The sequence below is a fragment of the Athene cunicularia genome (assembly GCF_003259725.1).
Source record: "Athene cunicularia isolate RWA chromosome 14 unlocalized genomic scaffold, athCun1 chr14_part1, whole genome shotgun sequence".
In the NCBI taxonomy this organism is placed as follows: Eukaryota; Metazoa; Chordata; class Aves; order Strigiformes; family Strigidae; genus Athene; species Athene cunicularia.
In genome coordinates this window covers 10,865,896-10,889,655 of record NW_020799118.1, presented here as the reverse complement: position 1 = coordinate 10,889,655, position 23,760 = coordinate 10,865,896, and the positions used below count along the sequence as shown (strand labels likewise).

Here is a 23,760-nt window from a genome sequence, read left to right as displayed (position 1 = left end):
TGGTGAGGCTTCAGTGGTGTGTGTCTGCCCAGAAGCCTGGGGACTGACAGGGAGCAGAGCAGTACCTGTGCCTCGTTTCCCCTCTAGAAGTCGAACAGGCAATAGCAGAAACAAGAAGCAGCACATCACTGCAAGCGACTGGGCTACGGATCTCCGAGCAAGACAGCAGCAGCGCTGCAGGACGTTTCTAGCAGTGGTGCTGACTCCTGGGCCTGCAGGACTGGAAGAACAGTGAGGGGGAGGACTGGCAGCGTTTGCTCGTGGTTTGCCTGTGGAGGGAGGCTCTCAGCTGCAGCCAAGCAGGTAAACGTCCTCTGAGACCCACCAACCCTTGGATTTGCAGGTGTGGCGTTAAGCCTGGAGTCCAGCATTAAAGCAATACAAGACACTGCATCTTCTCTATGTCAGCAGAGACTCCCTTTGGAAAGAACGTTGTTTAAAGTATCATTCCCCTGTGAAATAATCTAATGCTTACATAAAGTAAACCTTGTTGACTATCTTTTTAGGAAAATAGATGCATTCTTGAAAAGCCTTTGAAACCTTGGGAAAACCCAGAACTCCTTCTGCCTGGAACGGTTTTTTTGAAACTGTTTTGTTCAGTCCTTTAATTTTATTTTTTTTTAAATTATTATTTTTTTGTCCTGCCTGCTTTCTAGCCAGCATGTGCACTGAGAAGCAAGGACTGCTGCTTTGTGGTCGGCAAGGCACAGCATCAGTAAGGCTGGTATTGAGAATGTCCCCTCTTGCCTGAGGGAAACATGAACTAAAAGTCTGGAGAATTAGACACTGAAGACAGCCTACTTTTTCTGTCAGAGCCAGTCATTTGGACTGCTGCCGACTCTGCCCACTGTTCTTCCTGGGGAAGGGGCAAAAGTGCCTCTTTATTTGCTTACAGTGATACTGCAGGGCTCTGCTGTCACCTGCATGCAGAGTCATTTGCAAACAGGCTGTATCACTGGGGAGCAGAAATATGTTTTTTTAAAACCCTAATCAGATTTATAGTCTGGTTTCCTGTTAGATCTTTGCATTTTCCTTCTCCGCCCCTCCCAGCCTCTGACACACTTTTTCTCACTTTCTGTGTCGCTCTTTGCTCACTCTGACACCAGTGCACTCGCTTCCTTCATTCCTGATTTTCCCTAAACTTTTGGCACTTTAGGGGCCACGGGGTGTTTTGCTCCTTGTGTTTCCTATACTTTTCAACAGCTGCAGAGCACAAATAACCTCTCCAAGACTCCTGGAGAGACACAGACAATTGCATGGAGGCGACATAGGGAGGTTCCGCCTGCAGCAGCTGCAGCAAGACAGCCCGGTCACTCATGAGCACCCAAGGTAAGGAAAGCAGCTGTCAAATCAGCTCCACCTCACTGCTGGCTAGGACAGCACTTGACTCTAATCACTACAAGTTCCACTTTCACCTTTTTTGTGTTCATTTTCAAGAGTGTGTTTCTTTGAAAACAACAGCGTTCGCGCCTTCCTTGCCCTCAGCAGGTCTCCTGGTACGTTGCATGCGGGGATACTGGAGCTCAGGGTTCAGTGAGATAAACAGGCTGTGGCTGGAGGTGCAGACGTCTTCTTACAGAGTGTGAGCTGAGAAGGAAAGTTGAAATGGAGGTCTGGAGAGGGGAGATGAAAGGAGTGATCAGCAGCACTGGTCTCCAAGGAATTTCTGGTTCTACCCATAGTGTGTTGTGCCTTAGCCTTTTCTTTAAATCTCTTCTCTGGGGACTTATGCTTTCTGTTAACTAATAAAATATTTCTTCTTTGGTTTTGGGTTTTTTTTTTTCGCTTTTAATTTGTTCTTCTCACTTCCTTTATTATTTTCTCGACCCTAATGTATCCCTTACTATCTTTTTCACCATCTTTTTATGTCTATTTTTCATCAAGCATATTTTCTGTGTGACAAATGTTCCCCTTGTTCGTTCCTTTCCTTTCCCTCCGCCTTCTCTTTCTTGCCTGTGCAATAGACTGTACATCCTCCCCCATGTTCTTCTTAATCTTTCTCTCCTTCCCCTCTGTCAGTTCCCTCTCTGTCTTGTGTTCCCCTTTCCCAGTGCTCCTCCAGCTTCTCAGATGCATTTCTACTTCCCGCTCCATCCGCTTTCTCATGCACACAGTACACTTGCTGCTCTGCAAAGTTAATTTTGCACGCAAGTGGTGTTGCCTCTCCACTGGATTGTCCTCGCACACACAGGCTGCTTTCCTGTCTGTGTCTTTCATGTACATGTGCAGGTTTTGCATATTTACAGGTTTGGGTATGCATCCCAAGGTACAAGACTCTTGCACAGTTTCCTTCCAATTCTCAGACTCATATTTAGACATTCACAACAAATAACCGCTGTCATCCTGTCTGTTTCTTTCTGTCTCAAACAGAATTTTCTAACACCTATAACACACCGTAGCTTCCTCTCCACTCACAAATACAGCCTGCCCTGACTTTGTATATTCGATCCCTTCTCTTTCTATCATCCCACTCCTTCCTAAATCCTTACCACAACCCTCCACCAGGTTTCTCTATCTGTTTTTATCTTGATGGTGCATTCATACTGGGAGGAACTACTGATGCAGATGGTCTTACTCTCTGCTGTCTTAGCATCCCCACAGAGTTCCTGTAGGGGAACTGGAGGAAGTATTGCAGTCTCTCAGCTCCTCTTTCCTTTGCAGAATATACAGGCTGCACAGAGTAAGAGCTTTGTGATGGGACTGAAGGTAGATGACAAAATGAGAGAGCAGGATACAAAATGTCTTTGGAAAGCTATAAAAGTAGTTCCAGTTGATCATAAGCCTTTTTACTAAACTTAATAAAGTTTTAAATTTCCTGACCCGCACCACAACTTCTGGTCTGATGCTGGAATAATTTTTGTACTGTTGGTTCCTGTGGGATTCCCAATCTCAGAGGTAGAGGTTCTCAACTCTAATGCTCTAGTGGGAGTAACTTTGCTCCTAGGATCTAGAAACAGCTCATATATTGGTGAGTCACCAAGATCAGGCATAACTAAAAACTGCACCCTAGGACAATATCTGGTATTATTCCTTGCTTAAGTTTGTAAGATTCGAACCAGATATGACAAATAAGTACTTTTCTTTGATGAAGACTTTTAGCCTCACCTTCCTAAGCAGGACTATTGTGACTGAAGATTTATTTCTAGGGATGTTCTGATGTGGGCTTTTGGGGACTTGAATAAGGATCACTTATTAAACTCAGCTGAATTAATAAGAGAATTATTATGTGGGAGAATTCTCTTAGCAATCTGTCCTGCTCTCTCAAATTGTCCATCTCCTTATGAGTGAAAGGAGTTTAAATTTTATGTTTGCAATTATAATATATCCTTTCTGATTCAGAGCTAGCAAACTGTGGCCTCTGAGCCGTGAGCATTCTCTTCTGAATACAGAAGCAGGTACATTAAAATACCTTTGTCTTGTGGATCTTACAAAAGCCTACAAGACTAGAACAAGAAAATAAGAGATGCTCATTTTATACATACAGGTCTAATATGACTCTTTCTTACCTTGTTACAACTCATCTTGTGATGTGAAAAGTACTTGTGTTCCTTTTAGTCATTCTGCAAAACTCATATGGTGATTTTGTGCTTTGTTTTTTCAGTGTTCTGTGCCCCCATTACTGGTTCTTTCTGTAAGGCCTTGATGTCCCCCAGAAATAAATCGGCTGAGACAACATCTCTCTTCTCTCTCTCCCACCCTCCTTTTTCATCATGATAGTTTGCTGTATGTTGAGTTTAAAATGAGTATTGTCAAAGCTGGGTTGTGACAGTTGCAAGGGAACCTGGAGCCAGAAATTCTCGTGTGTGTCTAATTTATTGAGTCATGTGTCTGGCAGAGGAAAAATTTCAGCTGGAAAGAGCCTAGAAACTTTCCATTCTACCCAGCAAACTGCTATATTGAGAAGGACAGCACCAGAATGGAAGTTCAGGACCACATGTTTGACTCCCAGTTCTTACATAGTTAACTTCCAGTTAGATTTGACTTTGAATGAGGAGAAAAAGAAACTTTCAATATGAGTGAAAAGAGAACCATTGGACTGCATGTATCTGCTAAAATTAAAGGCAGTTTGAACCTTCTCTAGAAGAGCGCATCCCAAATAACCGGGATATGCTGAAGAAATCTGAATGTGATGTACCAAATGACCTTGGTTTATATACTGTTGCTTGGTGAAATTTTTAATCAGATACTTGGAATGATTGCTCAAGGAGGATGAAATTTAGAGATTCTTATTTCTCCCAATATTACGCTTCTATTATTGAGAGAGAACAAACTACCGCTTTTTAGCTGATGTCTCAACTCTCTCAACTCTCTCTTTGATATTGAAATGCATGTTTCATGAAATACGAATGTTTTGCTTAGATGTGGTCATTAAGGTTGTGTAACTGATGGTGGAATTTGACCTGTGTCAGCTTTCTTTGTAAGTAGCCTCCATAGCAATCTAAATTTAAAAGAACAAGGAATAAGGGACCAGGACTTGTGATTTTGAAACTGGAGGGTAAAACCATAAACCTCATCACGTTTAGTCAAGTTTTGCCACTGATATCAGCGAGAAATTATTTTTGTCTTGGCTGTTTTGTCACTGTGGCTGTAGGATTTGCATTCTCAGAACTCTGTCCACTTTGCTGAGAACACAGTATCTGCAGTGAATCTGCAATTCCTTTTTCAGAACAAATGATGGGTTTTTTGCAGGTGTACATGTAATAAGATTCTCCATCTCCTCCCTTCCCCCAAACTCTCTCTTAAGTGCTGCCTTCACCCTCTAGTCTGGGTCAGTTATTTAATGGCAATGAACATTTTCAGGAAGGTAACCTTTCTGCTTGTGATTTGTTCAAGGACTCTGGAATTATAATGGTTGCTGTCAAATGTATATAATTGGTCTCTATGGCACACATCCAACGAGTGATAAAAGCTTCTTTCTCTCTACTTCTTTAGTCAGTATTCTCTCCCTATATTACCCTCTCACTTTTGCTCCTCTCAGGCAAAAGAAGAATACAGTGCCAGTCTGTTTAAAGTGCGATTTGACAAAACAGCAGATCTGCCATATACCCCGTCATGGTGTGTCCTAGCTGTGGGCAGTGGATTACTCCTTGGCTGGAGGTTTTCATATTGACTTTAGTAAAAGGTCTTTCCTGAACTTTGATTTTGAACACTTCCCTTCCTTCATAATCTTCTGCCAAATATTTGGGCCCTAGGAGTGGTGATAGTTTGTGAGTACCATGAATTCACATGCTTAATGATCTACAGGGGGTGCATTTAACATTTTACCAGCAGCTTTTGTACTTTTTTTATACAAAAGGCAAACACACAGGGTTCTTTTTCACAGCTCATAAAAGTACATTACTAATAGCACCAAAAATTGGCAACGTGTTGTGCATTGTCTGCTATCACTGCTGAGTGTGTAGTGAGGGGAATATTCTTGTTACGTTAGTCCTGCAAAACCTATTTTATCTTCAGTGCTGGATGGGGCATTACTTTCTAATGCTGTCTACTTCAGTGAATCTGTTTAGCAGCTCAAGAGGAAAGAAAAATTTGTCAAATCTCACTGGAAATCTACCGCAAATGTCAAATGAAATGCTATAACATCCTGGTTTTGTCAAAAGGATAAAAGTATATACAGCTGTGTATGTGATATTATATGTGGTAATTGTTGTCTCAGTGAATTTGTCTCTGTAAGGTAACTGTGTAGTATTAACAGAGATGTTTGTTCTGGTCCCTGAGGCCAGTTTCACCTTACACAGATATACCTGGTTTTTGCCTAAGTCTAACAGTCAGCCCAGGTTATTGTAGTTCAGGGGAGGAATACAGCTTCAGTGTAACCAATGAAAGGATTCCCACTGGCCTCCTGAGCGCTGGTTGTTTGCTGCCAAATTTTCCTCAGGTTGTAATTGAGGCTCTGAAGAGTAAATTTAACATGGGGTTTCTATTTAAAATGGGATAAGGATTTTCTTCCATTTGAATGCAGAAGCAGCTGTATGCTTGCAGTACATATATGGTTATCATTAGCAGTTTAAATTAATGGATTGTTTCCACTTCATTTTTTACAGCTCTATATGTGTATAAACATTTCTAATCTATCTGTGCCCATTCTTAAAACCAGTATAAGTATGCTTAATAGGTTATTACACACATTTAATGTATTTGAGCACAAAAGTAAGTTCCTCCAGGGTTTCAAATACCAATAAAGAAACTTTTCAAATGTTCCCCTCTGTGAATTATGAATCCTGAGCAAACTGAGAAAACACCTGAAGGGTGCTTCAATTCTTTTTCTAAAAATTACACCAAATACACTTCATTTCCAAACTACAGTGCAACTGGTGATCGAATTTCTTCTCCTTGATCATGAACTGAAAAATTATCACATTTATAAGATCATTTGAAGGCTTTTGGCTTTTAACATCTCAATTAAAATACCACTGACATTTACCATTCACTGACCAAACTGGTCTGTTACATGAAGGCTGTGTGTAAAAGAACGTTTCCTCCCTGGCTGCAGTTTTGCATGGATCCTCTCCAAAGTCCACTGTTGCATCCCAGTCTTTTACAAGAAGTCACAGTATCTATCCAGCAGCTTCAGCCTGCATCTCTATTTCTTGGCTTTTTCTGAATCATAGAATCTTGTAGGTTGGAAAAGATGCTTAAGATCTTTGAGTCCAACCATTAACCTAACACTACCAAATCCAACACTAAACCATGTCTCCAAGTGCCATGTCAAGGTAGTTGCCATTCCAGATGTTTTTTGTAGTTTATAATGATGTAGTTAGTGAGATCATCAAACCCATTTCACTGACGACTTGCACTGACTGAAATAGAAAATTCCATAAGCTTTTTCCAGCTTCTTTACTAGCACTGAGCTGATTTTCTCCTGGTAAAAAAAAAAAAAACAAAAAACAAACACAAAAAGCAGCTCAAGACTCTTATCTGCAACTACACTGCTAGTCTTCCCTGACAGTTCGTGCCACAACAAGTCAGAGTAAGTCTCAATGTTTAATTGATTAAGAAGATTTTGGGTGTGTTTCATCCTTCCAGTAACATACTCCTGTATTTCCAGTTACATATTTTTCAGGAAGACCCAAGACTAACATGTTTTGTTGTAGCAGGTTTAATTTCCTTTGGTCTATTATTCTCTCATTTTTGCAATTTATGCCATGAAATCTATCAGTGCTGTGTGAAACAAAAAATATTTAAACTCTTGTGTTAGGACAGAAAAGAGTATGTTTTTCTTCTGCTTTAGTTGTTAGAAAAAATTGAAGTAGTACTACACTTCCTGTAAGGCTGGAAACACTGAATCAGGTTGTTTTTGTTTTGGGGTTTGGTTTTTTTTTTTAAATCTGCAAGTTTGTCGTTTGAAGGAAAAGTGGTACTTGGGCATTTTCATATGGAGTGTTGCACTACGGAATGCTGGTTTTGTGACTTGCCCATATGCATAGTGAGAGCAGTATCCCGGCAGTTTTGCTGGATTAAATGCTATTGACAGCAACATCACTGAACAACTAGGGTTGCACACCTGGGAGAGCAGTGTCTGACATCATAGTTACTTTAGAAGCCTGGTGAGAATACAGTATCAGGAAGGACTGAACTTTTTCACCTGCAAAGAACAGTTGGAAATGCTAGGTCTAAGACAGAAATGGTCAGAAATTTGAATGCCACTTTGAAGGCTGTAATTTTAGTGATAGTCTCCTGGTAGAACTTTCTGCAATGCAGAGAAAAGCAAACTCATTGCAACTGCATCCTTATGACATGATAATAGCACATAAATCTAAAGCTATTTGAGCAGGATAGTATTAGAAATATTAGATGCAAACTTACTAAATAGCTAATGCCATCAGCACAGATCTAAGTCGAGTCTCAGCACAAAGGGACTGGAACAGTAAAGATAAATTCAGCATCCAGCTACTGTGAGGAAAGAACATGAGAAAAGGCAGAGTGTGCTTTGTTACTGTTATTTTGGTCCTCACAGGACTTCCCAAGTCTTCTCTACCTTCAATCTGACCCATTTGTCAGACTTGCTTCACTTGTCTTGTGTAATACCTCCTTTCCTCTTCCTCTCTGATACTGATTACCATCCCATATACGGTAGTTTTAGGTGAGAGAAGATAACTAACAATCTTCTCTCTATACAGCATACTGCAGAACTGAAGGTATCTGTCACCTCTGGTTTGTGACTGATCCCAAGGGAAATGAATCAATGTATCAAGCACAGCAAATTAAAAATAAAAAATCATAGGGAAGGCAGAGATAGGCCATTTTGCTTTAGCAAGGTTTCTAGACCTCGTTGGCAAAGTCATATTTTCATCTGGGAGATTCTTCCATTTCATTTCTCTTGTGGAGAATGCTTAGCACATACAGCTGGCTGTAGTAGTACAGGTTGTTCAGGTTGTGCTGTTTTTCAGACAGCGTGGTCCAAAATTGATCCTCTGGTCCTGCATGTAGAGTCAAATCAGAGCATCAGACTCTGTGGGCTGTGCAATGCCACATCCTGGCATTCTGTATTACGCTCTACATACCTAGAAGTGGGTTACTTCCCACCTTCCTCCGGCCCTCACATGGAGGCAGCAAACTCCATAGTCCCAGACCAGAAGTTCTGCCATGAATTTGGCCGTACACAAGTCCAAGAGGAGACATACAGCTGTCTGCTGCCCAAGCCAGCAACCCTTATTTCCTCCAGAGAAAAGCACAGTGAACTGAATAAATGCCTTCTGATGGTTGGATGTGGGTTACGAGCCACCAGCTGGACCGTTCTGTCCTGAAAAGGAACAGCAATATTTTTGGCTGAGTGCTAAAAGTTTGCAGATGAGAATCCAACAGGAACATATGGCTATTGCTGTAAACTTATTTATTCTTTAAAAATATGCTTTACCAGAATTATCCATTTCAGATCCCCAAACTGTGAAGTGAGAAAGTTAAATACCTTTTTTTTTCTTGCTAGGGTGAGTGTCATTGTAAATATTAGAAAGAAACAAAAAGTTATTCTGGGAACTTGAACTGGGATAGGTCTGATTTACAGAGACGAACATCACCACTCCCCTGAAGATAGCAGGGACTGTGCATATCAGTTGTTTGAAGAAAGCTGATAGTCCTCACTCAGCTCACCTCAGCTCTGCCATTCACCTCATCAGCACAACTGCTAATAAAATGTCCAGAGTTTCCCAAGTCAGTCTTGACATTAATATCTCAGGGTTGTGACTGCTTGCTATTGCAAATAAATGATAGTGTAACAGCAATGTAAAATTGTCCTGATATATACGAAGCCAGGCAAAATAAAAATTGGTAGAAACTGTTGATATTTTTGGCCTCGCATTTTGAGTAAATGTTATCACAGGAGAGCGAGAGGCAAAATTCTATTTTTAAAAGACATTCTTTTTTTCTTTTTTTTTTTAGGTCCGATTTCAACTCATTACAATTAAAGCTTTGACAAATTTTATTTTAAAACCTTGCTGAATTTTATTTTTCTGGTAAGACTTTTATTTCTAGTGATTAAAAAATTGTTGAATTTTTGGAATGGCACTAGGAAGTATTGTCTGAATATATCAGTATCTCTGTTCTTCATTCACATCCACTGCAACTGCTGAGGCATTGAGTTGTGTGGGACAGCATTCCAAAAATGCCTGAGCAGCTTCAGCCTCTGAGACTGTAGTTACGCATCTAGTGGCAACGCTGATGAAGACCTGGCTTTGGCCACTTGCTGCTTTTGCTCTACCTTCTCTGCCCTGTTGACACAAGCATTTTTAGAGTAACGTGTTGAGTTGGATAAAAAAGCTGCTCCAGCTGAATCTTAACAATGCAAAAAAAATATTTTTTTTCTTCATGGGACCACCTCCCCTCATTGAGAAGCAGGAATGAGCAGCCAGAATTAGGCTAAGGACTCTTCTTATGACTTCTAAAAGTTGTTAAACTCCAAAAGTTGTCAGAACTTCATCCTTAATCCCATATCTGTTAATGAGAACACAAACTCCTGTGTATTTTTATCACTTTTGACAACAGGACGTAGGTATATTGGGATCTTTTGGCAAATTTTTCCACTATTTTTATATATATTAAATATATTTTAAAAGACAAAGAACACAAATACTAGAAAGGTGAAATATCAGTCTTCATTCTCACAGCTTCCTTTACTTCCAAGCAGGCAGGGATACTAGGACAGAAGGGCTAATTCTGGGGGAAATAAATGGTCAGGATGTCAAAATGAGGTATATGGTTCTCCTTCCTTATTTTCACTTTCTCGGAGCCAACATTTTTCCTGCTGTATGCATGGAGGAAAGTGAAGATTAAATCTAGAAAATTAACTGCTCCTAAAGGGGCTTCTTGCTGTTTTTCATCAGAATATAGACTGTTGCTTCTACTAGGAGGCTTCCAGATGAGAGATGGAGGGAGGTGCTCTAGGTATAGCAGGACAGCTCGTCATCAGGATCCATAGCCTGTGCCCTTGGTTTTGGCAATGTGGATACATGGGCATCACTTACCCACTCTGTCTGCTGAGCCTTACAGCTGGTATGAAAATCCTGCAGTACTCTTTGGTAGCTGCCCTGAAAACTGAACAGTACTTTTAAAGCATTATGAGATGGTCAAGAGAAAATTAGTCCGACGGCATCGAAGAAAACTTTACTGTCCCCAAATTGCTCTTGCCTTACTACATAGAACAGGGCTTGATGTCTAACTTCTGCTTTCCATCAGTGATAATGAAGGAGAGCTTTTGTCACGCTGAACAGCAGTAATGCTGCAACCACATTCTTGGATGTTTCCACCTTTCAAGGGAAGTCTGCAAGAATTAAAAAGTTGCCCACCCATAACTAATCAAAAAAGGGTTAAAAGCCCTTTTTACCCTAGACAATGTTGTCATTGAGAACAACCAAGGGGCATGCCCACTCGGAGTTACTCCAAAAGCTTTTATAGCAATCCAGGAATTATTAGCAATTACTTGCTCTCAGGACAGGTCCTGTAAACACTTCCTCCCACACTAACTTGCTATGAACAATTTCAGCGTGAGTACAAGGAGAAAGTACAGTTTTGTGGTTATTGTAGTTCATCAGCCCTTTCAGAGCTCTCCCACGGTACTTGCCCACTTCTCACCGAGTCCTCTCTTCTGTGATGTTCTGTATTGTGTGCTCCCTCACCGGGGCACCTCGTGGAGCAAGAGTAGCAGAACACCTGTCACTGCCTTCATCTCGGATCACCCTCTGTGTTGCTGTGCAGGAGAATGTACTCGCGTAACCCTCTCATGCAGGCATGGGTGGGCAAAGGCAGATGGAGAGCTCTTGTCCTCTCAAGAACTCCAGAGAGAAGATGGTAGAGGTGACTTACAGTAGACAGAATTTCACCCAGTAATGCCAACCTCAGTGTTGATGTCAGCCTAGGACATATTCTAGGAATGCTAATAATGAAAAGGCTGGTCACATTTCCTATTTTAAAGAGGCTTTTTATGCTTCCATATGCTTCCTTTAAAAAAATTCCTTTAATCTTTCTGATGTTTGCAGTACCCTGGAGAATACTGTGAGATCTTTTCTCAGCTGATGAGTGTATTGTTTGTATAGGATTTGAAACACTTACTGACCTGGGTAGCTTACGACAAAATAGGATTTTGAATTCAGATCCAACTTGCTCTGTCTTGCTCCTGTTTCTAATTCAGACTGAACCTTATCTGTTGTTATTTTGTATTTCACATGGTGCTATACCATGCTAGAGTAATTAACTGCCATAGAAGGGCCTTGCCATCAAAGAAGGAAATGTGAATGTAGCACATAATTCTTAAAAGATCTGAAACCTGAGTGGAAGACAGCAGGAGTTAAACTGGCTCCTGCATAGCAGTTGCTTTGTTTTACACTTGACGTTCCACCCCTGTGCCTAATTCCTCAGTCTTGTCTTCCATGGTGACTTCGTTAGCAATGAGATGCTAATTAAATTTCATATTTACGATTAGAAAATAAAATCATTGGACCTTTTTAAAATAGATTTTTATGAGTTTTGTCTCAGTTAGCTGAGTCAGCAGTATAGAGTCTGCAAGGCTGAACGTACCGGCTTTGGAAAAAAAGATAAATATAGCAAATGATGATGGAAGGAGAGTTTAATCTAAAACCTCATATAGTTTCTACACTGTATTAATTTTTGAGCATAAGAAAAATAATCTTGTTTTTGTTCCTCATAGAAAGAAATATTGTTAGTCTTGTAGAAAATAACCTTCTTTTATTATGTCTCTGAGGGTTCAAAGCTTAAAATTTCATCTAATTCTTAAAATACCAAATGTAGTTGGAGACAATATGCTGAAAAGAGATTGATGCATCAGCAGTGTTTACCATCACCTGTTAGCTAGCAAAATATGTATTTCATGGATTCAGAAAGGTTAGAATTAACACAGGTAAGCACTGACACGCAGTGCCTGCCCTATTCCCTGCTCTATGGGTACTAGTGGAGAGTTTATACAATACTGGGGCATCAGAAACTATTTAAATACTGCTGCCAGCCAGATTTATAGGTATTATATAGAGCAGTTTCCTATTCATGTAAAAATTAGCACCTCACAAAGTTTTAAAGGCCCATTTTTCAAATACTTAGCATTTGAAGAATGCTCCAATTGTTGAAACAGCTCAGCTTCAATTTAAGCATGTAAGAAAGACCCGATTTTTAAAAGTGCTCAACACTCAGCAGCTCTGTGATTCATAATGCTATCTTATCCCACACTCTGAGGCAAGTCTTGCAAAAATCTGGCCATTTATTTTGATGCCTAAATGCCATCTACATTCTTTGAAAAGCTGACCCTAATTACGAGTTGTGCCCTTGAGTAGGAATGAGAAATAGGGGAAATCAATCCTCACGTGTGGGAGCCATTCGCTAGTGCTCGTATTGCATGTAACCTCACTTCATACACAAATATAACACTGCATTTAAAGGCTTCTCTGCACATTTTGCAAATGCTTTTGTTGTTAGCTTGTGATACTTTATACTATGAGGTACAGCTAATGCAGATAGCACATAGAGAATTGTTATGCTTTGAGGCATAAGTTAGGAGACTAAAACAAAACTTCCACTGACTTTTACTTGGCTGCTACTCTTTGTGCTGTTAAACATCTTCTAAAGATCAGGATTTGGATGCACATAACCCTGCAAATCTCGCTTTTGTAATACTGTATGTGGATGATGTTTTAACAGCAGCTGCCCATGCTTAAAGACCGGGATGCTCACAGACGGAGTGTAGGTCTGGCATCAGTTGCTATTTTCACAAATATTTATTTCCACGGTCAGCAGAGAATTCAGGAATTCAGTAAAATTCTCATACTTGTCCTTATGTTGACTCATTCTCAAGAACCACACTCAGGTGAAGACAGCCGGTCAGATTTCTTGCTGGTTTAGCACTTTGCTTCTTTGGTCTTTTCAAAAAATACATGTTAACTATAAACTGAACTGGCCAGAGCTTCCTGATGAGACCAGAGTTTAGTCTCTTCCTATAGTTAGTTAATTCTTCTGGGATAAGTTTTCCACACAAAAGCTTTACAGCATTTTTTTCTGTATCATCAGAGCAATGGACTTAGTTATGGAGAAAGCAACAGAAGATGCTAATTCTGCCTTGCAATGCTTTGAAGAAATATAGAATTGCTGAGTATTTGGATTATCTCTTCCCCAAGACAGCAAGACAAGGTCATGGAGAGGTTACCACTTACAGAAATAAAGTACAGTCCTGCTAAGTAAAGAATCAGTCAAGTTTTGCTTTAAATTGCTATAGAAGTGGCTTAAAGGAGCTCTCCCGTAGGAACGGAAAGTGAATCGTCTCTCTGTTTTCCAGAGATTGCTTTCCTGCTCTTAATTGCAGGCTTTACAGCAAGGCTTCTTTGGTGACAAAGAATTGTTAATGAACTGCAGCTGTATTATCTCAGGAAAGGAGGACCTGTGTGAGGCACTCCTCAGGTCTTTCCTCCTCGCAGAGCACACAGCTCTCTGTGGCTATGAAACTTTCCTCTGCAATAGTGTTATATTTGAAAGTTACCCACAACCTCTGTTCAGAAGAAAAGGGAAGTAAGGCAGCCCCCAGAACCTTTCTACCTACTATATATAGACTCTAAGTTTGAGAGAGAGGATGGTGGGTGTATGTTTCCGGTGCTACGTGACACAGTCCTGTGACACTGGTACAAGAAGAGAGGACACAGAACAAAAACAAGAGGAGGTGACCAGAAAGCATAAGTGGGAAAAATCTATTCATAAAACAAGTAAAACCATCGCCATGTGAAAGGAGAATTCTAATTTCCAGCAGAAAAATAGCGAGCTCCTTCCGATTCTTGGTGAGGTTTTGTCCTTCCTAGGCCAGGCTGCTTGTGATCTGTTGTAGACTTTTTCTTATCAAATGACATCCCGTTGTCCTATGTCTGTTTTGTGCTCTAATGGCTGAGCCGTTCATGCAGCTTTAAACAAACTTACGAGGACAGAGGATTTTGTCAATGAGTAGAACATCACGGACTATGGCAGTCTGCAACTAGGAGTGAAACTTAGTTCTTCCAGTGATGTTGAGGTGGAAAGAGTACAGGTATTTGTTATGTAAGGCTTGTATGTCATTCTTCAAGCCTCAGTCAAACTAGTATGTGCAAGTCTGTTCTTTAAAATTAAAGTCTATTTTAAAGTAATAGTTACAAAGAGATCACAAAATGGAATAAGGTATAGATATCTGTTCTATCTACATGAAGCTGTGCGTTTACATAAGATGAACAAAATGTATATGTGAATCATAGCTGTCATCACCCTCAGAGACTGGACAGTGTTTGATCCAACAGAATATACTGTTAGCGATTAGGAGCTAAAAATGAATGGAGAGCCTTCACAGAATTAAGTGGGGAGCTATTATACCTTTGCATAGCACATTTAAGATATTTAACTGCATTGTATTCTCATCACAATGAATGCATGCTGCTGGTACAATGCATTAAACAGTTTGCGTGTGGGTTATTTTCATGTGCTTGGAGTGGTATTGTTTTTTAAGGCTGATCTTTAAATGAGGGTTATGAGAGTTGGCATCTTGTTCATTCTTTATATTTTGTGTATTATGACTAACTGTAGGATTCTTAATACAGGTTTTTGTCTTACAAGCTTGCTATAAGAACTACTGTTTTCAAATTTTCTTGGGCAATGGTGAATTACAGGAAGATTATCTGACAGTATTCAGGATTCAAATTGTAACCTTTTCTGTTGAAATAATGACCTACGCATCTACTGTCAGTTGTTGCTGAATTTAGAGGTTGTTAAACTAGAGTGCAGTCCTCCCATCTAATGTGTTCTGAGTTATCCTCTGACTGTTTGGGGATGAGAGTATCACGTACAGAAATCATTATGACTGCATGGAAGATGTTCTCTGAGTGTGTTTTCTGTTATTTTTAAAAATTTGTGTAACGTAAGCGTCAATTTTTTAAACAAACAGACTAAGCAGCAGTTTTGTATGGCAGAAATAAGCTTCTGTCCTGTTCTGTGACTTGTATTAATAGAAGTGTTAATAACACTAATGAGTTAATAACTATCTGTGTAAGGGCTATGCCAGTTTCATCTGTATCTATCAGCTAATGAATCTTTGTCCTTACCAGGTTCTGATGTAGCTCGGTCTGTGCAGATCCCTTACTGAGCACTGGCTCTCTGTTCCAGGGAATGTGCTGGTGTTTGTAATGTGAGCACACGTTTACTGGGACCTAACCTATGATCATCAAACCCATTTGCATGTTTGGGCAACTTGAATTTTTCATTAAGGGCTCCTCCTAATCACACAGGACTATACATTTGCCCCCAGCTGTGCCTCCTTCTTCTCCTAAGCTAGTGAGAGTCTCATTATCAATTGTAAAAACAGAGTGAGTCAGTCTCAAGAAAAAATTTAACCTGGGACCTAGTAATGACTTCTGAAGCATTTGTTGGACCAGCATTCTCATGAGCCTTCACAGCCTGAGGATGACAGCTTCTTTTTAAGATTTTGGCTTTTAGCAGACATCAGTTGAAATGCTCCTGTCAGTAGCTAATGCTGCGCTCAAGAAAAAAGGGCCAGCTATATAAACACATTTGTACTACGTTAGCACAGTGATTTCTGTTGTCTTCCTCATCATCATGCCTAACAGGATGGAGGATGTGTAGATTAAAGCATTTATTAAATGTCAGGCTTTCAGCTCTCCACTGCTACTTTGCAAATCCTTTAAAATAGATGTACTAAATTCCTGTGGTAAATTATTTATTTAAATTATTGTGCCATTATCTTGATTTGCATGCCTAGAACTAACACTAATTTCTAATGTGTCAGGAACTGTGGCAGGGCCTTCCCTGTTTATCCCTTCATTTGCTTTACACCCCACATTCTTTCCCCTTGCCTTTACTAAGGCCTTTCCTGTTCTCATCTGTATCTCACTTCTGTTCCTCACTTCCATTCTGTTGAGTTCCCCTTTTTCTAACTTTCTTTTTCTTTTCCTGTTTCCTTTTTATATTTCGTTTTCCCTTGACCTCACTATTTTTCATCCCCAAATCTCATCTTTCTCCTCTTCAGGTTTTGGGTTTTTTTTTTCCATCTCTCATTTCTCACCTCTCAGTTCTCATTTACTCTCACATATATTATCATTTCATAATGGTACTACTGACAGTTTCTGAAATCTGGGTATCAGATTCTTAAACAATATGGGAAAACAGAATAATATCCATCTAATCACCAGTGTAGACATAGCCATCAGAAGGGACAGTTCTCTCTCCATTAACCCTAAAGGGGACCTCAGCACCTAGCAGTGGCTAGAAACCAATCTTTAGAGGGCATTCTAAGGTAGACCATTTTCCATAGAACAGACAATTTTCCATTTGCTGGAGAGGAACTAGATTTTAAAGTTAAACTAGATGCGTAATTCAACTCGGTGAGATGAATCCACCCTCTGAATTAGCTCCTCCATCAGTAGTGCTTAGATGGTATGTCACTGAGGGAGCTAGAAGCATCTTCACTGTATATAGAAAACAGTGACACATAGAAAAATGACAAAGTCATCAAAAGGTCATTTAAGCTATTTGTAGAGGAAGATTTTTCCATTTTCTTTGTTATTATTGATAATATATGTTCTCCAACCAGATCTGATTGGATGTTGGATGTTCAAGGTAACACAATCTGCTGTCGGTTTGCTATTGAGACAAAATTAGTCATTTCCTTCCTGTGTGATAAGTTGATAAGAGCTCTGAAGTTCTAAAGCTGGCGGACTTGAGGAAGACGTAGACTTCAGGTATTCTCACCAGATGGAGTGCAAAATGGGAAAGCATAGATCTCAGCCTTTATGAAACAGAGATGATTACAGGATCCTAATAAGTATTACTGCACTGATTAAGGTCTTTCGGGACAATATTTCATTGGGCAAAACAACATTCTTGATTCGTAAATAGTGGTTTCCTCCAAAAAGTGATAGGTATTTTATAGAATTTCATATGTTGTTTCAAAAGCAGACAGACTGTACTAAGTGTGGAATTCAGTGCAAGGATTGTTCAGCTCTTAAGGAATATTATCCTGCAATATTGACAAACGTGTATCTTTGTTGTATACAGTGTTTTCTGGTTTAAGTGATACTAAACAAACCACTGGGTGTACTGGCTAACAATACTAAGAATTGATCTGTGCTTTATTTATGCATTACCCTTTCTTTTTTTCTGAGGTGGAGTTTTATATGGATCTGTTCTTAGGGGAGTAAATAAAGGCAGAGGGAGAGATAATTAAAAAGAGTTCCTCTAGTATTAATTCTTCCGGGCCTCTTCTGTTAGGACAGGACTAGTGATTAGAGACAAATCTCTGATTTATTCTGTTGCTTGGTTGTTTGTTTTGTTTTTTTTTTTTTCATAGAGCAAAGATACTGAGTAAGAGTAACATGATACAATTCTTCATTTCTTTTTCACTCACTTGGTTGTTGATTTAATAGTTATGAAAATGAGGGCAATTTTCTTTCCCTCTTCTGCTTGTCGTAGCTAGATGAATATGCCTCCAGAGCTCTTTTAGCCAGATAGGGAGTTTGTTTTGGTTACCTCTGTCTGTCTTCTGTTCAGAAAACGGGAGTAGTATTTATGACTGTGTCTATCATCTGGATTCACTGAAGACGTAGTGTTACCTCATTGAAGCCTTGCAAGTCTCCTGGTGTTTTGGGGGGGGTTTGTAGCTTGTGTGTAACTGGAAGATTGCCTCAACGGAATTTAACAGAATACTTCTGTGCGGAAATAATCCTATTTTGTGTTTAAAGCTTACTGCTCTTCTGTTACTTTGGTATCGCTTACTCCAGATTTTTCTTTTATATTTTGTTGAAACTCTGGTATTCAGTAAGCTGGTTAAGTCTTTTATATAAAGAAGGGGTTCGGATATATACAGGATGGTTCTTTCCATATACAGCCACTGTGACCCAAACCAAAAACACAACCCAGTCCGTTCAGCAGTGCTGCTGGCTTCAGAAAGTACTCTAAGGCCTGCAAAATCTGAAGTAATAAAACCGCACTAATAACAAATGTTCTTCTAGAGCCTTCCCACCTTGGTGGTTCCAAGTGCTTTTCAGTCACTAATTAATGGATCCTACCTTGTCATAAAAATACTTCTCACCAGCCTTGATTTCAGGTAGGGACACTGAGGTAGAAAGAATTAATATAAAGTGCAAATTCTTAAAGGCAGATGAAGACCCTGTCTCCTCTCCTTTGGGAGCCCAGATTTAGACACCTCTATGGAAAAAATTTGCAAGTATAGGTAAGCAAATTTAGTCTTCCTTATCAATGTTTAAGCCTTTTAAAAGTGGGTTTCGGTACCATAGAACATCCAGTAGTGCAGCCAACATGATTGGAAACTGCTGGTATTCAGCATTTCAGAAAGCTGGGAGTGCAAACAGAGCTCTCCTGTCCTTAGGCAAAGGAATATAATTTCCTTATCACACTTTAAACTGTGACTTTCCTCTAAATTTAAAAATAGCTCTAAATCCCTTTGTGGTTTTGTGGCTCTCTGATATTGCAGATCTGCACATATCCATACAAGTAGCTTTTGAGAAAATCGCCCCGTTGTGATACTTCATCTGTGAGGTGCTATCCAAACTTGAGGGAAAAAGGGTATTGCCCCATGAAATCTAGAGCTATGCATAGAAAGAGGATGTAATACAACTCCCTCAAAATGTTGAGCATAATTATACACAATTTTAAAGTGCTATTTTCAGTTTTATTTTTGCTTTCAAGTGTGATAATTTATATGTAATCCTTTCCTGGTTTATATACACATAGTTAGTTTTTAACATAAACTTCTGTTCCTATTAACTTATAATTCGCACAAACATTTTGGGTGTTGTGGTTTCTTTTTAAATACTGCCAGTCTGTGAACATCTGTGACAAATGCAGAAGTCCAAAACATTAAAATAGATCTTCTCTTCCAAAATAAACCTCCTCCTGCTTCTCAGTATGAGGACAATACCCTTTTTTTTTCATATTTCACAAAGGAGATATCAAGAAATCAGAAAAACCTAGCTGAAGTCTGCATTTGCAATTTCTCAGTATCGACAGCCTGACGAGAATGCAGAGCAAGGGGATGCAAATAATTAGATGACTGAAGGGTTAATTTCTGCACCATCATGAAATGAATCACAAAAAAATGAATCTTTCGATGTAAGCTGATGATGAGCACTTTATAGAACCCCTGGTTCTGAAGCCTGCAGGCTTTATTCCCTTGATCAGTGGAGAGTGTCACTGACATATGAGAGTGTGGAGTCTGAGTGAGAACAGAGAACAGCTTTAACTGCAAGGCGATTTGTTCAGTTGAAAAATATAACCAAAAAAATAGCAAACACATGGAAAGAAAGATTCATTTGTGTGTAACAGCCAAGAGAAGGATAGTCCCCGAGAGAGAAAAGGAGATGAGGAGAGTCGAGTGTTTCTTTTAATGTAAAAAGGGGTTCTCTCTTTTATGTTTGTCTGCATCTACAGAGATCTTTGAAATAGATGGGACTAGCTGAGATTACTACTGGATTAAGATCTCCTGCAGTTAAAAGCTATTTTGTATACTAACTGCTGAAAGGAGCAGCAGGAGAGCAATTTTTTAACTGCTGTGGTGATTCGTATTTCTTTTGGGTTAATGTCTGCTGAAGTCAGCCCAAGTCTGTGACTTCGCACCTGTGATTTGTAATGGACGCCGTAGTATTTCTATGACATATCACAACTTCTGAATGTGTTAGGTTGCAACTCAAGAGGTGTTGGAATCAGAAACTAGGTAACAGTAATAAAGATCAGATTAGATAAGTGATTACACACTTGAAAACATTTTAAATCGGTCATTTTTCATTTTATAAGTGAAAACAACTTTTCTGCAATATCACCACAGAAAGAAAGGACAGCAACAAGGAATAAGGTCTTCTAAATACCTAGAAAATGCATGTGCTGCTGAAAAGCTTTTAAAAATAAAGCCATTAGTACAATACCTTGATTGGTTTCCCACTGAATTTCAGCTGTCACATCTGGTTTTTTGACCAGCACACCAAAATTTTAACCAAACATTTTATTTCCTATTCAACATTATATTAAATACTAACTCAAATAAATATTTACTCACTAGGAAGGATGCTGTACTAGTATGAGCTTTCCGTTGCTATTGTCTCTGGAACAGCTCCACAAGACAGTGTTGTTACTTGGGGGTTATATTCTTAGACCAGTCTGTCCCAAGAAACACAGCAGAGGCAACACCTCAAGCTCTAGGAAAGAGAGGAGTGCTCCCCGTTACGCAGCAGTAATCCCTGAGAGGCGGAGAACAGCCCAGTGAGAGCTTTAGCTGCTGCTGGGAGGTCATTCCCAAGGTGGAAATCCGAAGAAGAAAGCAAAAGGAAGATGCTGAAATTCCTCCACAGCAGTGAGGGACCACTCCACTAAATGTTGTTCCTGAGGGCTTGCTCCAGATAATAGACTGTATTTAACAGGAGTTTGCTACCAGAAATCCCCTTTTAAGATTCTTAGCCATTCATGCAGTGTACTTACTACTTTCCCATTAAACATTATGTCCCCAAACTAACAGTATGGATGTATTATGCCCATACACAAGGGACTATTTGATAAAGGTATTTCTAATGTCAGGTTAAAAAAATGTATCCGTGCTGAGAATTACACTGATGAGTGAACTCTTCTTTGAATCATTTAATGGAGAAATCCCTTACTAATGTCCTGAGGGAACTGCTGACAGTGTGTAATAATTTCTGGTTCAGTGCAGCAGATTACAAGATATCTTGCATTTTATGAAATTCAGGCAAGTGCTGCTTTTGCATTCTGAGGTCCATCTGTGAGCTTCCTGGTACAGTCCCCAAAATCAAAGGGCCTGCAACACACCTTTTTTTTTTTAGATGCAATAGATAGCAGTGGCTGTATGATGACTTGAGGTACTGTATGACCTTCTGCTTCATTGCCTTCTACTCCCAAAAGTTCAGATTCTCCAATTATGTAGTGTTTGTTAAATTCACCTTTGAAATGAAATACAGTTATTTCCAGAATAAGTGATGGAAGTAAGGTTCATGGGAATGTATGTGTACTTCAGATGAAGCTATTTCACCTTTAACATTCCTCCCACTGCTACCTACTTTATGTATCTTTTTCTCTTGTTTTACCTTTATACTGTTCATTACTGCAGTGTCACCTTTACCACGTGTAAATACTGGCATTCAGTAAGAATTCCATCCAGCTTGCGAGGAGTTCATAAGACCAGGGATCTTCTCCCATAACTACAGCCATGCCCCCATTATTTTAGATCCCACTGAGCAGATCTGGTCTTCCTTGCCCTCTGAGGACTCTTGTCTCTCCCAGCCCACTTAGTAGAAGTCACTGGAGCAATGACATCTGCATGCAAGCAGCAGAGCAAATGCTAAGTGGTTCTAAGATGGGAAACTATGAAGAACAGAACTCTGGGAGAGCTACTGGAGTACAGGAGAAGAACAAAACCCTTGGCAATACTTCCCTAACCTGTCCATAGTATGAGGAATGCATCCAATCCTTTCTCCTAGAGATATTGAATCCCAGCCTAAGATTTTGGACAATTTGGGAAGGTCTTTGAAAGCATCAAGCAAAGACCAGGCATTTTTGGAGAACTAGTCTGTATTTCATTATGACAGAACACTGACAAACACATTATTTAGCAGATTAGCACTTTGGGGTTTAGTTTTCACAATGAGGAGTTAATGGCCCCTGGCTGTACAGATTACCAGCTGGGTTTGCCCAGTGATGTTCAGTGGAACACAGGCTGCTTTGCAGTTCCTAAAGTTGGAAGCTGGAGAAGTTATAGCACAACAGAGAGAACTCTTGTCATCCAAGAAAAACAGCACGTTGCTTTTGAGGTCTTTAGTTACTGATTACCAGCGAAGTCTCATAAAGCACAGCTCTCGTCTCATATGACCTAAGAACTGCACATTCTTTTTATACCATGCTTTCCGATAAGGTAAAATAACTCTTGAAATAGAAGCTTCTCTTCCTTGTGCCAACCAGGATCATGAGATCTTGAGAAAGCTAGAGTGCAAAAGTAAGACTTGTTTCAAAGGTTAATATTTATTACAAAGTTAAGAAGGAAAGATTATTACAAAGTTTCTTTACTCTTAACTTTAGTAAGTTTTTTCACCTCATTGTTCCCTCTGTTGTAACCTTCTCTAATGAGGTGGTTGCAAATTAGGAGTTGGCAGGAACTTGCTTAGCAAGCACTCGGAAATCATGTGATAATATTTGCATGAGTCAAGAACATTTTCAGACTTCAGTGATACAACGCTCACACTCGTCCACTCATGCCGAGAGAGGCAAGGTCTGAACTCACAGGTACTTGCATTCATGGCCACACATCAGTCAATCCATACACAGCTGCAGGAGGCAGACACACGTAATTGCTTGCTTATGAGTTAATTATTCTTGTGGTGCAGTCATTTACACGCGTTGGCTCCTCACATACATGCGGGAAAAAAATGCAGGTTCAAACCACTACAGCTGAGAGGAACAAAGGAGGGGAGAATGAAAGCCTTAGTTTTCCGCAGCAAGTATTTGTCTTTGCTCTGAGCTCTGCATGTTCATACCCTTTCTTGCATTGCACCACGTCCTTTACCATTGCTTCTATTAAGAAGAGGGATTCTCTGACTTACAGAGACCTTCATGGAGTTAGCTGAGCTACAGATTCATCACTAGAGAGCAATATGCAATAGTTCATAGACTCAAGATAGCACTTCTCTGAACTGTCACTTTCCAGATGAGCTGTGGACAGGCTGCACTTCAGTTCAAACAGCTTCAATATAGGGCAAATTCAGCATTAGTCAGAAGTGATTCTTAGCTCATCCGATGTGACATGGAAGCACAAAAAAGAAACAGGATAGAAACTGTCCTGTTTGATGTTCATTTGCCAAGTGTTTCCCTTGTTAAGGAGGAGAGCCGGAGATGGATGACTGCCTGGAGACACTGAAAGATGAGGAGGAAGCTTTGTGGGAGAACGTAGAATGCAACCGGCACATGCTGAGCCGCTACATCAATCCAGCCAAACTGACCCCGTACTTACGGCAGTGCAAAGTAATCGATGAGCAAGATGAGGATGAGGTGCTTAACTCACTTATGCTGCCCTCCAAAATTAACCGAGCAGGTAATTATTTTGTGAATGGCTACATCTGCATCCCTATCTGAATAGTATTATTTTGCGAAGTCTGGAGGGAGCCTGTATCAAATTACAGATTATCAAATGCAAACCCTATATCTCATTTACAGGAGTTTTAATGTAAAGGGGGAATCTGCTGCTGCTGTTTTGATAACAATGATTCTTTCCAGTGCTGTGCAGAC

The 23,760-nt window shown here is 39.9% G+C and overlaps 1 protein-coding gene across 1 annotated transcript in view; it reads left to right on the top strand.

Annotated features, from left to right (window-relative positions):
- Positions 1-1,058: 1,058 nt before the first annotated feature.
- The window catches only part of CARD11 (caspase recruitment domain family member 11), a 46,671-nt gene continuing 23,969 nt past the window's right edge, over positions 1,059-23,760 (top strand). Inside the window, exons 1-2 of the mRNA XM_026859247.1 lie at positions 1,059-1,329; positions 23,354-23,566. Coding sequence (XP_026715048.1) covers positions 1,317-1,329; positions 23,354-23,566 — 226 coding nt within the window. The 5' untranslated portion in view covers positions 1,059-1,316. The remainder of the gene's footprint in view (positions 1,330-23,353; positions 23,567-23,760) is intronic.